The 13,978-nt window shown below is 44.7% G+C and overlaps 1 protein-coding gene across 1 annotated transcript; it reads left to right on the top strand.

The window, feature by feature from the left end:
- Positions 1–274: 274 nt before the first annotated feature.
- Positions 275–13,773, top strand: LOC147889061 (uncharacterized). Its single transcript, XM_087392542.1, has 4 exons — positions 275–665; positions 7,398–7,489; positions 7,791–7,907; positions 13,091–13,773. Exons 1-4 carry the CDS (start codon positions 440–442, stop codon positions 13,307–13,309), a joined length of 654 nt encoding a protein of 217 aa, XP_087248668.1. The 5' UTR covers positions 275–439; the 3' UTR covers positions 13,310–13,773.
- Positions 13,774–13,978: the final 205 nt, after the last annotated feature.

The following is a 13,978-nucleotide window of genomic DNA, read 5'->3' on the forward strand; positions in this document are numbered from 1 at the left end:
ACCATGGTACATTGAATGCAAACTGGACCGTGGCTGAATGTGAGCAAGCAATCTTGCAGTCCATGATCCATGGGCGGTGTCCATGGCACCGCTGGTCGATAAACAATACTAAGATTAGTACAAATGTGAAGGGAGTTATTACTGAATGCACGTGAGGCATGCGTAGGATATCGGCGGGCAGAAGGGCGGTGGGCATGGTATCGCTATTCTAAGATTAACACAAATGTGAAGGGAACTCTTACTGAATGCATTGAGCCGTGTGCTGGATGTGGGAGTGGGCCGTGCACCGGATCATGCCTAGGGGGATTCCCATGGCGCCTAAGAGTATAGCACAAATGTGAAGGGAACTATTCTTGAAATAGACCTATTTTGCATCTACAGGACGAGATTGTTCTATAATACATAGAGTGGAAGCAAAGAGAGATCCTTGTGCCTTTGGATGGAGCTGAGGAGTGGAACGGTTATGGAGAATGGTGGAGGGGGGCAACGTCCTCGTGCCCTCTCTCAGGATGGCCTTGCCATGTTTCAGCAAGGCGTTGGTGCCATCCTTAGCCGTTGGACCGCCTTGCAGCTCGCTGTTCATAACGAATGGGGCGGACCTTCTTCCCAGCAGAAGGCCCAGCAGTTGCAGGCTGAGATTGTCGCTTGGATCCACCAATCAAAAGGTGCCTTTTCGCAACTTATCTCTTTCATTTTGTTTTGGGTATTTTGAACTTTGCTTTCTTAATGCGCATAAGGTGCATGTCAACACGAGCGCACAGCAGGGTTTCTGGTATTCAACATCAGCCGTGCAATCGGAGGAGATAGTGACGACGAAATGGTTACATAGTGCACCCAGCACCACTTTCAACCCCTTACTGCATATTGGCTTCACCCCATACTGAGTTGTCAGGCAACAGAGCTAAATCATCATGACAACGAGCAGGCCACACCATCTTAAGGGCTGCGTAGTACAGCAGTGTTATGCACTTCAGGGCGGCATCATGCGATGTCATGAGCTTCGGGGCTGCTGCTCTACTCACCCTAGAATCTCATGCCTGGTGGAGAGTACAAAGCCAAAGCTTTCATTGATTTTTTCAGCCATGTTCTGAGTGAGAGACTTTGTCTCTCATCTTAAAAGGAGGACGGTCACATACTTCCACTGACGTTTCTTTTGTTGAGCTATACGCTTGCCCTACAGTCCTTGATGGAAGAGAGCGGACATGATGGTGGTGGTCCAGTTTGCAGCAATAGCCAATCGTCACAATTCGGCATCTTCCCAAGGGGCTAAGCTAGCCGCAACCCTTTACCCCTAGATCTAGTTGAGTTGCAGCTTGCTAATCACATACCTTCGCCATTTGACCTTGGTTACTCCTTCGTAGAGGTTCATATATCACTCCTCGTTCACGAAGGTGCAAAATACAAAACAACAAAATGCTTTCTGGTACCACGCTGGAAACCCAATCATCACAGTAAACAATGTTCTAAGGCATGAGGTTGTAACTTGGTTGATGCATAAAATTGTTTAGATTTAGATTTAGATTTAGATGCTCGTTGGGGAGAGACTAAAATGAAAATGTTTAGACTTCACAAGCAGTTGTAGCTTGAATGAAGAGATTTTGGACTACCTTTTGATTAGCCTTCTCCTTTAGTGCTAGCCTTCATCATGGCTGAGTCTGCCCTTCACCTCCGGAGTGCCGACAGAAACTCAGTACGAAGACTTTGTATAAATGGATGCTCAAGTATGTGTGGGTGTGTGGATTTGTATGTGTGAGAGCATATTTTTATACTATGGTCTACACCCACTGTTGGGCGTTGATGACGTCAGTGGGGATGTCATAGTAGCTAGTCCCTGCTATGCATGATGGAGTTTATGGTTTTCAACCTTGTGAGTGACTATCATGAGATTGAAACTGCACTATGTTGTGTTTTTAGAGGATGAGTTTGGTAGATGCCACATAGAATGATTGAGAGAATCTAGGAGCTGATTGAGGAGATGATTGTGGAGATCAGAGGTCATCAGTGATGCCAGTGATCATGTAAGAGGTGCCTACATAAGCACCTCACCTTTCTTCATTCTAAAAAAAGCAAGAATTCTCATTTTGTGTTCACTTCATGCTTTTCCTTCAGTTCCCCAACATGGTATCAGAGCACTATGATCCTCCTTGAGCCCATTTGTGCCACATCATCTTCTTCTTCTCCATCTTCTTCTTCTTCTTCATCTTCACGATTTCTTCCAAAACTTGCTAGAGCTTATTCTCTCTTGTTTCTCCGCCATTCTCCGAATCCTCTGAGCTGGAGGTACGTCTCAAATGGGCGAACTTTCACCTGCAAGGAATTGAAGAAACAACTGCGCTATTGATCGCCATTCCACGAAGATCGTCGAAACTATCTTCTACATTTTCTCTGTCTGCTCCACCTTTCTCTAATTCCTTTTAGGGGAAGCTTCTTCATACCTTGGGCTATCTTGTGCTGAAATTTGAGCAGCAATGGCTGCATATTCAAGGAGAAAACAAGGAAAAACCAGTTGACTTTCAAGCAGCTAGCTATGGCGACGTGACGTGGAATTGCGCCTCTCCTCCTCAATGGCTCTTCTCTGGTATATGACCTTTGTTTCTACCTAGAAAGCTCTTTTTTCTTTGCTTTGAAGAGTGAGATATAAGCCCTCCAAGTTCAGGCCTCTGTTTTGGACAGTTTTGACAAGGTTGTGAGTTTGATGCTACATTAGATGCTACTTTAGCATTTCTGATGTTTTAAAGTGATGAATAGCATCAGTACAACTGTGGCTACAGCTTTGTTTTAAGTTGCTATACCTGGATTTGATTGGAATATTTTCATTTAGTCACCTCTATAAAGCATGCAAGTGAAAGCATCATTGATTTGTAGTATGGAATTTGGTTACAAGTCTTTGCTACTCTGAATGCTTGTACTTTGAAGCCCTTCAACTCTTTCTAGCCTTGTAAGAGATTAGACACTGCCCATTCTGGGTGAGACCTTCTCATGGCTACCTTCTTGAATATGGATAAGTTCAATGGTAAAGGCTTTCACACATGGCAGATGAAGGTTAAGTTTGCATTAATGAGGGAAAACCTGGGGGCTTGTCAAACCTGCTTCAACTTCTTCTTCAACAGCCTCTAATGCTGGAGAATCCTCAGCTCCAACACGCCCGGCAAGCGATCCTGCTAGAGAGGAGAAAGCCTATGGCATCATTGCTCTTGCCTTAGGAGATGACTATATTCATCACATTTCTGATTTGGAGTCTCCTTCTGAAGCTTGGCAGAAGCTTGATATTATTTTTGGTGCTAGCTCTCACATCTCAAAATTGTCACTTAAGATTGCTTTCTTTGAATTGAAGATGGCTAGTGGCACTCCTTTGGCTGCCCATGTCAATCATATGCGGAGTCTCATGACTCAACTTGCTTCTATCAACTCTCTAATCACTACAGATGATGCAATGGCAGTGTTGCTCAAAAGTATGCCGGAAGATTATGATCATGTTGTTATCACTTTGAAAAATCTTCCTAATCCTACTCTTGAAGGTCTTATTACTGCTCTTCAAGAAGAAGAAAGGCACATGGAACTCCGAAGAGGCAATGACACAGCCTATGCCATAAAAATCAAGAAGGGCAAGTTTTCACCTTGCAAACATTGTGGAAAGACTAATTACCTCTCAAAAGATTGCTTCAAGATTAATCCTTGCAAACATTGTGGCAAAAACAATCACCATGAGAATTATTGTAAGGCAAAAAAGGAAGCAACTTCAAAACCAGAGACTGCCAATCTATTTTCAGTTGATGTGCCTCCACAAGATGAGGCATCGTATGAAGATTATGCTTTTTGAACCATCTCCATATATGCTCAAGATCTCTCTTTTTATGTTGAGTTAAGGTACTCAGCCTGGATAGTCTTCCAAAATGAATGAAATAAACTATTGTGTTCTTTGTAAACACCTGTGGTCACCATATGATGTAGGCCATGTGTATGTGTTTTGCTCCATGGTACCTCCTGCAGACATTGTGTACATGCAGGGGAGAGAACCATTGGAAGGTCTTATGTATCCCTTTCGTTTACTTCACACCCTTGGGAACCCCTTGCTAGCATGAGAACCTAGTCATAGATTTATCCTTGACCACCATGAGATGGCATGAGAAACTATGAGACTAGATGTATCCTTGACATAGCCTAAGGCATTCCCTTGAGGGGGGGTATGATGGGATATCTCAAGGTGTATGCCCCAGGCACACCTTGGTTTCTATGTGTGTGTGCTAGAGGTACAGTTAGGTGCTTATAAGCACTGTTAGGTGGTGGTAGATGCCACATAGGATGATTGAGAGAATCTAGGAGCTGATTGAAGAGATGATTGTGGAGATCAGAGGTCATCAGTGATGTCAGCGATCATGTAAGAGGTGCCTACATAAGGACCTCATTATGTAGGCACTCACCTTTCTTCATTCCAAAAAAAGCAAGAATTCTCATTTTGTGTTCACTTCATGCTTTCCCTTCAGTTCCCCAACATAAACATCAGAAACAGCGTTGCTAGCTTGCTGGTGGCTTGGGAGTGTGGCGACTTAGTCCCAATTCTAGGCAAAGTGACTAGAGGGCAGTTGATGTGTGTGCATGGCAGCAAAACGAATGTGCGCTCCTGAGTATGATCTGGTAAACTCCTTGAATCTTCGTTAGGTACGAGTAGGGACAATGCAAGTGTACATTGACATGATTGCCACAAGCATGTACAAACAATGGCACTCTGACGTCTCTCTCATTTTCTTGCTTCCAAATCGAGTTTCCAGCCATACATTGACTAGGGCAATTGCAGTTGTGTCTGCTGCCTCCCTATCGTGAGATTGTACTTGCAATCAAGATGTGCCAATCTTGATGCTAGCCATGGTCTCCTAGGCATTCATTTAGAAATGCAACACCCATTTACCTCCTCTCTCTCTCTCTCTCTCTCTCTCTCTCTCTCACACACACACACACACACACACACACACACACACACACACGCACATGATTGTGCATCGGCGTGTGGATATGTATATGTGAGAGCATTTGTTTTTATGCTACAGTTTACACTCACTGTTGGTGCTGTTGACCTTGGTGGGGATGTCATAGTACTAGTTCCTAATTCTTTTTCTTTTTTTCAAAAAAGATTACTTCATTAAGTATGGATGAAAACCGCAAGAGCAAGCTCAAATGCGGGAAGACATCATGTCATGCATGAGAGAAAAAAAACCAGCTCAAAACGAGCTAACAAAAATCCAAGGTGGAGGCTGAAAGTGCCACTTTATTAGTTCCATATTCTAATATGCGTGGTGGAGTTTATTGTTTTCAACCTTGTGAGTGTGAGTCATGAGATTGAAAGTACTATTTGTTGTAACTTGTGTTTCAGAGGATTAGTTTGGTCATGTTCTTGAATTCATCTAGATAGATGTTCCTGTCATATTAGTGGACATGCAAATTTCACCCATAAAGTTTTTGTCCTTGTTGCAGCCTTCTAATATTGGGATCTATATCTTAAATACTATATTTTCCAAGCATTATCTGCTTGAAATTGCTTAGTTTGAGAGAGACTAATATGAAACACAACAGTCTTCACAATTAGTTGTAGCTTGAATAAAGAGAACGGACAACTTTTTGGTTAGTCTTCTCGTTTAGTGTTAAAGCTGAGTCTGCCCTTCACATCAGCGGTGCTGACATAAACTCAGTATAAAGACTTTTATATAAATGGATGCTCAAGTGCGTGTGGGTGTGTGGATATGTATTTGTGAGAGTATTTGCTTATACTACGGTCTACACCCATCATTGGGTGCTCATGACATTGATGGGGATGTCATAGAACTAAAACTTGGTCCCTGGTATCTGTGATGGAGTTTATAGTTTTCAACCTTGAGAGTGACTATAGGGCTCACCCTTGAGCTCTACCCCATTGGCAGTTCCACTGTCCAAGCCAAACTTTGGCTACAACCTGCATTCCATCCTAGTGCACACACTAGTACCCAAGTGCCAAGGCAAGGCCAAGGCATTCACCATTGTCCATGACCAACTGTAAAGGTGTCCAAGCATTCCACAAAGCATCCAACTTGCTCAACAGGTCTGGAAAACGGACAACCCACTGACCAGCCTCTCAGGGTGACCAAGCATCAACACAGATCTCAGACTGAACAAGTGACCACAATACAGGAAGAAAATCCACACACTACCCCCTTTGACTCCAATCTGGTTACACCCTCTGTGACTGCTTGAATGGCCAAGAGGGGCTTCAACAACAAATGGAGCAACAACAAGCTTCCAAAATGACTAAATGCAATCAACATGAAAGGGATAGCGACAAGAGAACTCAAACCAGCGTCAATCGACTTCAATCCAGCTCCGAATGGTTCCAAATCAGCTCCAAGGTGCTCCAATCCAATCCAGAACACCTCTAGGGGTGCAAGAGGTAACAGGAGGAGTTGGCAGCTAGGAAAGAGAAAGGAAGAGAGAAGCGCCTGGAATCAGAGAGAGTGCAGGAGGGTCACGGGCAGGAGAGGGAGAGTGTACAGCCAGCCATGGAAAGGCCTCGTAGCGCATGCATTCACTGAAACCAGCAAGGAAAACAACTCGAAATGGGTGTAGATCAGCCGTACAGCAACAAGAATGCCTCGAAACCAGTGCCCACTGGTCCGTACAGTAGCAGCTTCAAATGCCTCGAAACCAGTGCCCACTGGTCCGTACAGTAGCAACTTCACCTTGAGATGCATGCTGGAGAAAAACAGCCGTACATCAGCGTGGAAGAACCGTACACCAGCATTGGGAAAGCGTGCAATCAATGGAACAGCTGCTTGGACAGCAAGGGGAGAGCAAGGCTGCACCTCGAAATGCGTGAGAGAGAGAGAGAGAGAGAGAGAGCGAGCGAGAGCTTTTTTTTAAAACGTCCAAAAATCACGTACCTTTTGCCTTGGAAGGAGAGGAAGAGGGTAGGTGTGCATGAGGGGCTGCCATGTGGCCCCCTCATTAATGTTCTAACTCCACAACCAATGGAACTTTGGTTTGCCCCTCACACTTAAATCCTAACCCTTCTAACCAATGAAACGTTGGTTTCCTTAGGCCTAACTTTATGACCCTCTAAACCTTGCCTTGCCCTTAGCAAGTAGGCCTAGTGTGTGCACCTAGGGGCTTCTGGGAAGAGTCGCTTCCCTTGGGCTAGTCCCCTAAGCCAAAGTTAGTCACAGTTCATAAATTCACGTCCCCGTGACTTTTTGTGTCTCTGCTACCACTCGCGTATCATAGAAGCTGCTTATGGTTAGCTAAGCATGAGGCTCTCATTGCCTATAGTTTCACAACCATGTCCTGTTGTTTTCTGTGTATTTGATGTCCCTCTTTTGCTCTACATGCTTGTCGTTGCTGCTTCATGACTGTGTTTGATTGTTATGAAAAAGCAGTACGACGGTATATCGATGAGTTGGAAGATATGCTGGATGAGAACTTGCTAGTGCTTTTCAATACTGAGACAGAAGATGGAAGTTTGGAGCAGGTAAGCCTTTCGATCCGCTCTATGCTATCTTCAAAGCATGATAAATATTTGTCTCCAACTGCTTCCAAGCCATGAATGGATCAGCCATTGGATTAACCATTGCTGTGGAGATAAGATTCACCAGAACAAATCTATGCTTTGTTGTCTCTTGTTGTAAAAAATGTGTGAAAAAACTAATTAGGGATCTAATACCATTGCATGGCAGTTAGTAGTATTATGTCCAAATTACATTAGAAGATGGGGTAGATTTGTGCAATGCTACCTGTTCAAGAAAAGTTTCCTCACCAGACTTCTGTGGCAGGTTGCAGAAAATATAATGTCCATTTATGAGGAGTGCTTGGAGGATAGCTATGAAACAGTCAGGGCTCTTATTTCTAGTACCTCAGTTGCCTCACATTCTGCTTCAGTTAGTCAGCAGGTAAAGCTGGCCTTCAGAATCCTTCAGACTGTCAGATGCTTCGTGTTTGTATTGCGTATGCCTCATGTTCTTATTGCTTTCTGAATCATTGGAATTTACGTCGCAGAAAACGGTTCTTTTATATAAAAGAAGAGTTGTCATTCTGGGAGGATGGAGGGACCACTGTGGAGGGTTCAGAAGGATTTTTTAAAATCCTGTCCACAAAAACCTTCGTGCCCTAGAGCAGTGAACCTTTCATATTCAGAGTATCTTTGCTGCATCTGTACTGGAGACCTGGCGTTTTAGACCAAAAAGATCATGCTTGGATTGCCTAACAGCAGTTGCCGAAGGGCAAATTTTATTCCTAGCATGCTGGGCACTTAAAGGAACAGTAGCGGATCAGTTAATGTACTTGGTTGGCGTCTGTGTTTTTGCCATATTGAGACATGTCTTTGGGTGAGGTCCTCTTCCTTTACCATGAGTGAGCACCTCTCTTACCCTCCCTTTTAGTCTGAACGAACCCATTAATAAGGCATGATGCTTGCAATTTTTTGCATATGTTTGAGTCATGCTTAATGCACAAATTGCTTCCATCTTCAAAGTGTGGTTCGAACATTAAGGTATGCAGGCATGTAAGGGACCCAGCCAGCCCCAGGTGCTATAAATCATGGGCATTTTTGGGGATAGCTTCACTCAGCCCCACATGCTTGTGTGCTCACCTCCTGCCTCTGGAGCCTTTTCTGCACCCGTCTCCTTTCTGTTTCCGTCGTCTGCACTCTACTAAGCTTTCTCAGACCAATTGGAGGTGTCTGTATAAAGCCCATGTGCTGGTTCAGCCTGTAGGAGAAAGGGGTTCTCAAGCCCTTACATTCAGAAACAGGCCCTTATTTCTCTGTCCATGGCGACAGGCTGCCAGAAAGCTTCTTTACTCAAGACAGCTTCTCGGGTGGATCTTTGGGGAATGAATTACTCAGTTTCAACTCAGTTTCGGTTCAGTTTGCTTTCTGTTATACTTAAGAATTTTCATTATCCTAGCATTGTTTTTGGCTGGAATTGAGTTATCCATGGGACTGTTGGTAAACGACACCTCTATGCTCAATTTTTGCAAAATGCATTAATTTGTTCTTTCAAATTTGAACAGATCATACAAGAGGTGAAAGAATAAGAATTCTATCCCCGGCCTCTACAATATGACAGAAAAGCTGAGGGGGATGGTCTATAGTGCCAAGACATCTCTAGTGGTGTCAAATGGTGAAAAACTAGAGAGCAATTCCAGGTCCTCATGAATGAGATCAATCTCTTGCGTCGCTGTGGAGGATCAACTGACTCCTGATGTTGAAAATAAGATCCGCCCTAATACAAACCCGTGTATCACCGCAATAGATGGATGGGTGCCTAAAACATGTGCACGTCTCGAACACAAAATCCAACACACTGTTCTCCAAAGCCAAACCTACCGGTGAAGAAGGCAGGTTATTCTGAGCTGGAATAGGAATAAAAAACAATTCTGCACAACCATGATGCTAAGATCTGTGCTTAATTTTCAGCTTATTTCTACTCTATTTGATGGAAGGATGCTCACCGATAGTGGCTGTTCTGAAATGGACTGTGTAAATCACCCCGGAGGTGACAAAGTAATCAAAGGCTGCTTCTGTTGTGAGTTTCCAGCTTCTTCATCTAGCTCAAGGCCAACGTTCTGTTTGTGGGATTGAAGAAAGAGTCTTTGGGTGTAAATCACCCTGGAGGTGACAAAGTAATCAAAACCTGCTTCTGTTGTGAGTTTCCAGCCGCTTCATCTAGTTCAAGGACAACGTTCTGTTTGTGAGATTGAAGAAAGAGTATTTGGGTGGAAAATTCTCTCTTGTCCAGCGCCTATCCTTTGTTTTCCTCTACTTAAAGCCCCTTCAAGTTGCTCGGTGGAACTGTTGATGAATTACAAGCTGTAGTACCCGCCTACCTGAAAGGAACCTGGGAAAGCCGGAGTAGTGATCCAGTAGCCGGGAAGGGCCCTAAGTAGCTAAAAGCCTTGGAGAATTCAGCACTCTTGTTGTTTTGCATTTAAGTACAAATTAATTTAAGTATCTTAAAAATCACTAAGAGTTCTGTACTCAAGCGTTTTGATCCCTCACAGCTTGGTATTATAACTTCTTTTACTCGTACTTAGTGATTCTACGATCTTTATGAGGAATTACTTTTACTCCAAATGGTACAGGATGGGAGAATTCCGGTACATTTAGAAAATAGTACTTACTCAATTTGAGTTATATGATTGGGGTGTATATACTTGCAACTTACCATTGCATTAGATCCTTCTCTAATTATATTAGAACTTCCACGGCTCGAGAGATCCATGATGTCCAGGTATAGGGCTGTGTATAGAACTTCCACGGCTCGAGAGATCCATGATGTCCAGGTATAGGGCTGTGTATGGAGATGCCTCGATCTCCTCTCACAGGTCTCTACCAAAATGAGATGTCTTAGGGGGGGAGTGTAATGAATAGGTCGTGTCGAGAGGCACGGTGGATCCTTATCCATAGAAATCTAGAGTGTGTGTCCAGCCTTTCAACGGAGATTGTCCCAATGAGGGATGATTTGTATAGTACTGCCACTTCTCATAACTCTCATACTCCACCTGTCTCCGTTGTCTTATCCTTGTATGCTGTCTCCCATGTGTATCCATTGACCACTGGTAAAGGGGGCTCTAGGCTTTGGCGTGTCTTTGTATAAAAGGCTATGTCTTGTCCAGTGTAAGCCTTTGAGAAATTCCTGACTGTGGTGACCATAAGGTACCATTGCAGTTCCAAACTGTGTTAGGACAAGGTCTCCGTGCTCTGAGTCTCATAGACCTTGCCCCCCTATGTGGAGGGTACCAGATGCTCCACGGGAACCTATAAGGAGTCCCCCATCGCGAACCACTGCCCACCTTCCCTCCTTGTGGGCCATGTCCCGCTACGGTATCAAGATACACATCTCCTCCACCTGTAGGGGCGTGAGGTCCTCATCCTTAGATATCTTGGGTGTCCCCGTACTCGAGAGTACGCAAGTTCACCCAACTTAAGACTCGGGCTAGTATTTGGTCAAACATTGTGCATACTTTGATGGTCAGTGGTACCGTCCTGAATCTCATAGTATGTAGGGCAAGTGCACAGGAAGTGCTTCTTTGTCTCTACCGCTGTAGCCTGCATATCCTCTGCTCCCTAGGTGTGCCTGTGGCTGTCCCTGCCTTGATCCTTAGTTGGTGGGATGAAACTCGCATCTGTCTGATAGCAATCCTCAGTGCGTGTGAGACTTGTGTGTCCTCTAGATACCGAGGTCTCATAAACACCTCACCCTCTGATACTCTTAGGAGATGTTCGCGATAAAGCTGAATCTTGGTGGGGACTCCCGGGTCCCCCGCCCCCCCAACCCTTCCTTACACCAAGTCCGTGATGTGTAAAGCGGGTGTAGATCCAAAGGTATGATACGATTGATCTCATCTCATGAGATCTGGAGGGACTGAGCATTGAGCATCCAAGCTGTAGTAGAAGGGGGAGGTGGTCCACTTGAATACCCTGACTAGCAAACCACCTGGACACGTGTGCGTACCAGGCCATGCGAACCCTGCTCTCGACTGTGACTTATCACTGCGTACAATAAACCTTAAGTGGCATTGTCACCTCTTGCTACTCGAACTGCTGCAATAAGGTCTCTCTGTGTCTCTCATCTCCATCAAGTAGAGGCCAATGCAAACCTGGTCATGAAGATCAGCCAGGAGAGTGGCCCAAAACTGTGTCCCTCCTGAAAGGGACAGTGGTACCATCCCTGAATCTTATTGTATGCACATAGGAAGTGCTCCTTTGTCTCTACCTGCTGCCAGTGTGGATAGCCTGCATATTCTCTGCTCCCTAGGTATGCCTGTGGCTCTCCTTGCCGCGATCCTCAGCTGGTGGGACCAGACCCGTATTTGTCTGTGTGAGACTCATCTGTCCTCTAGATACCGAGGTCTGATAATCACCCCGTTACTTTGATACTCTCAGGAGATGGTCGCGGTAAAACAATTGGATCTGGGTGGGGAATTCCTGGTCCCACCCCCCCCCCCTCCCGAAAGTCCGCGATGTAAAGAGCTGGAGTAGATCCAAAGGTATGATACGGTTTATCTCATTTCGTGAGAGCTGCAGGAATTGAGCATCCAAGCTGTACTGGAAGGGGGGGAGGCGGTTCACCTGAATATTCTGACTATCAAACCATCTGGACATGCATGCGTACCAGGCTGTGCGAACCCCTCTCAACTAGTCGTCTAGATGACTCTACTGCCTCCCTCGGTAGTCTCCAGCTGGGAAGGTTAAACCCGGTCACTGATAGGGCACTCCCCCAAAAGGGTGATACATTGATGTCGGCCTCACAAGCGTATCAAATGGCCATCCCTTTGTCGGAGGGTCCTGGAAGTGTGCCTGAAAGCACTATCGCTCTAATTGAGCTAGAGCCCCTTGCCCTCGTGTGAGCCATGCCCTTACTGTATGAGTCATTGTGAAAACTGGCCCTGCAAAGACTGCCCCTAGATATGTGTATGACTGTACGATCTCCCCCTTCTCTTTTTCTTTTCTCTCTGGGCAGATCTTGCCCTAAGTCTCCCTCCCCCATGCTCTCCTCATTTGGTGGCTTACAGATGGGGAGGTTACCTCACCAACACTAAGGGGGTTTTAATAATGCAACTTGAGAGGCACTTGAAGGGCAGCAGTTAGCAGGCCAATCCTATGATTTGGTTGTGTAAAGTGCAAGGGGTTTGATCTAGAAGGAGGGTTGTGAGATGCAAGGCAGAAAGGAGAGCTACAAGTTAGAAATCAAGGGGAGGCCAAGGCAAGGCGGCGTGCAAGCAGGATGGATGAGATACACAAGGGAAGGGAGAGGCAGCAGTTATGCAATAAGGAGCTTGGATCCTTGTCATTTGTTTGGGTTATTAGGTTTTTAATACCAAAGACTCGTAGGCTATATACTTTGTGGTTTCTTTTATTCAGAGTTCTCAAATACGTAAATTCTTTTAGAGCTACGTTCGTAGATTTAAGCAGGTGCACTTCAAGATTGGGAAGTTTTCATGAATAGAGTGGTGATTGTATTCTTCTTGAATTCTAATAATGTGTTGGGCTGGTGGTATAAAAAACAGACTTGAGTCTGAAGTGGCTGCTCTCTTTGTTGTCTCACTGATGTGCCCTTTTATGTTCTCTCAGCATGAGGGTATTGAAAGTGAAAATTTGGAGATGAATACATCTCTTTTGGAGCGTGGAGATGCCGATGATATGGATGTTGACAATAGCCAACCTGGACCAGGGCCACCAGCAAGAACCAAGAATGATGGAGAAGGCACTGAGGCTTTGACATTGGAAGAAGAGGCTGATGGCTGGCAACGAGTTTCTTCAAAGACCAAGCGTAAGCCCAGAAGAACTTAGAGGGATGGTGATGTTTGGTAGAAAAGTTATGAAGAGTTCAGATGAGGTTGAGTTCAGATGAGGTTGTCTAGAAGGATGAATTGAGGCTTTGACATTGGAACAAGAGACTGGGAAGAAGAGGTGGATAGCTGTCTTCATGCCCAAAAGAAATTGACAATAGGGAGGTATAATGACTGTTAGTAATGTTTGAGTCCGGATGTTGGGATCAACCATACTTTTGGCAGAATATATGTACATCACTGTGCTCTTCCCTCGTGCCATGTTGGATGTGGTTTCCAGGTCTTGTAATCCAGAACTGTTAAAAGCACCCTGATGTTTTGATACGGTTGACACTTTTCATAAGCCAAGGTGATATTTTTTAATTTCAAGTTCAAGAGAGCGCAGTGGTGTGCATATGGAAAGCAGCTGTATATCTTATCACAATACATCAACAATCGCTCCCAAAATTGTGCTTGCTTAAAGCAAAGGGTGTGAAACTCTAGAGGGCATCTAAAAAAAGGGAAGTTTTAGTAGTGGGCAACATTTTTTTGGTAAAAGGGATAACTTCTCCGCAAGCTCTAGCAAATTTGGCTTCATATAGGGTGTTACAAATATTTGCCCAAGCAATCAACATCATGAAAAAGAAAGTACCTACCCACTTGAAAATCATAAATCCAATGTCCCACTTGA

This window comes from Dipteris shenzhenensis, chromosome 21 (assembly GCF_047967505.1).
Source record: "Dipteris shenzhenensis isolate YYH24624 ecotype China chromosome 21, Dip_SZ_1.0, whole genome shotgun sequence".
Classification (NCBI taxonomy): domain Eukaryota; kingdom Viridiplantae; phylum Streptophyta; class Polypodiopsida; order Gleicheniales; family Dipteridaceae; genus Dipteris; species Dipteris shenzhenensis.

Excerpts from the sequence above, each read along its gene's own strand:
- LOC147889061 (XM_087392542.1), top strand. The coding sequence starts at position 440 with ATGGAGCTGAGGAGTGGAACGGTTATGGAGAATGGTGGAGGGGGGCAA. Across the intron at positions 666-7,397 it reads TTGGATCCACCAATCAAAAG|TACGACGGTATATCGATGAG; the intron begins GTGCCTTTTCGC and ends ATGAAAAAGCAG. Across the intron at positions 7,908-13,090 it reads CTGCTTCAGTTAGTCAGCAG|CATGAGGGTATTGAAAGTGA; the intron begins GTAAAGCTGGCC and ends ATGTTCTCTCAG.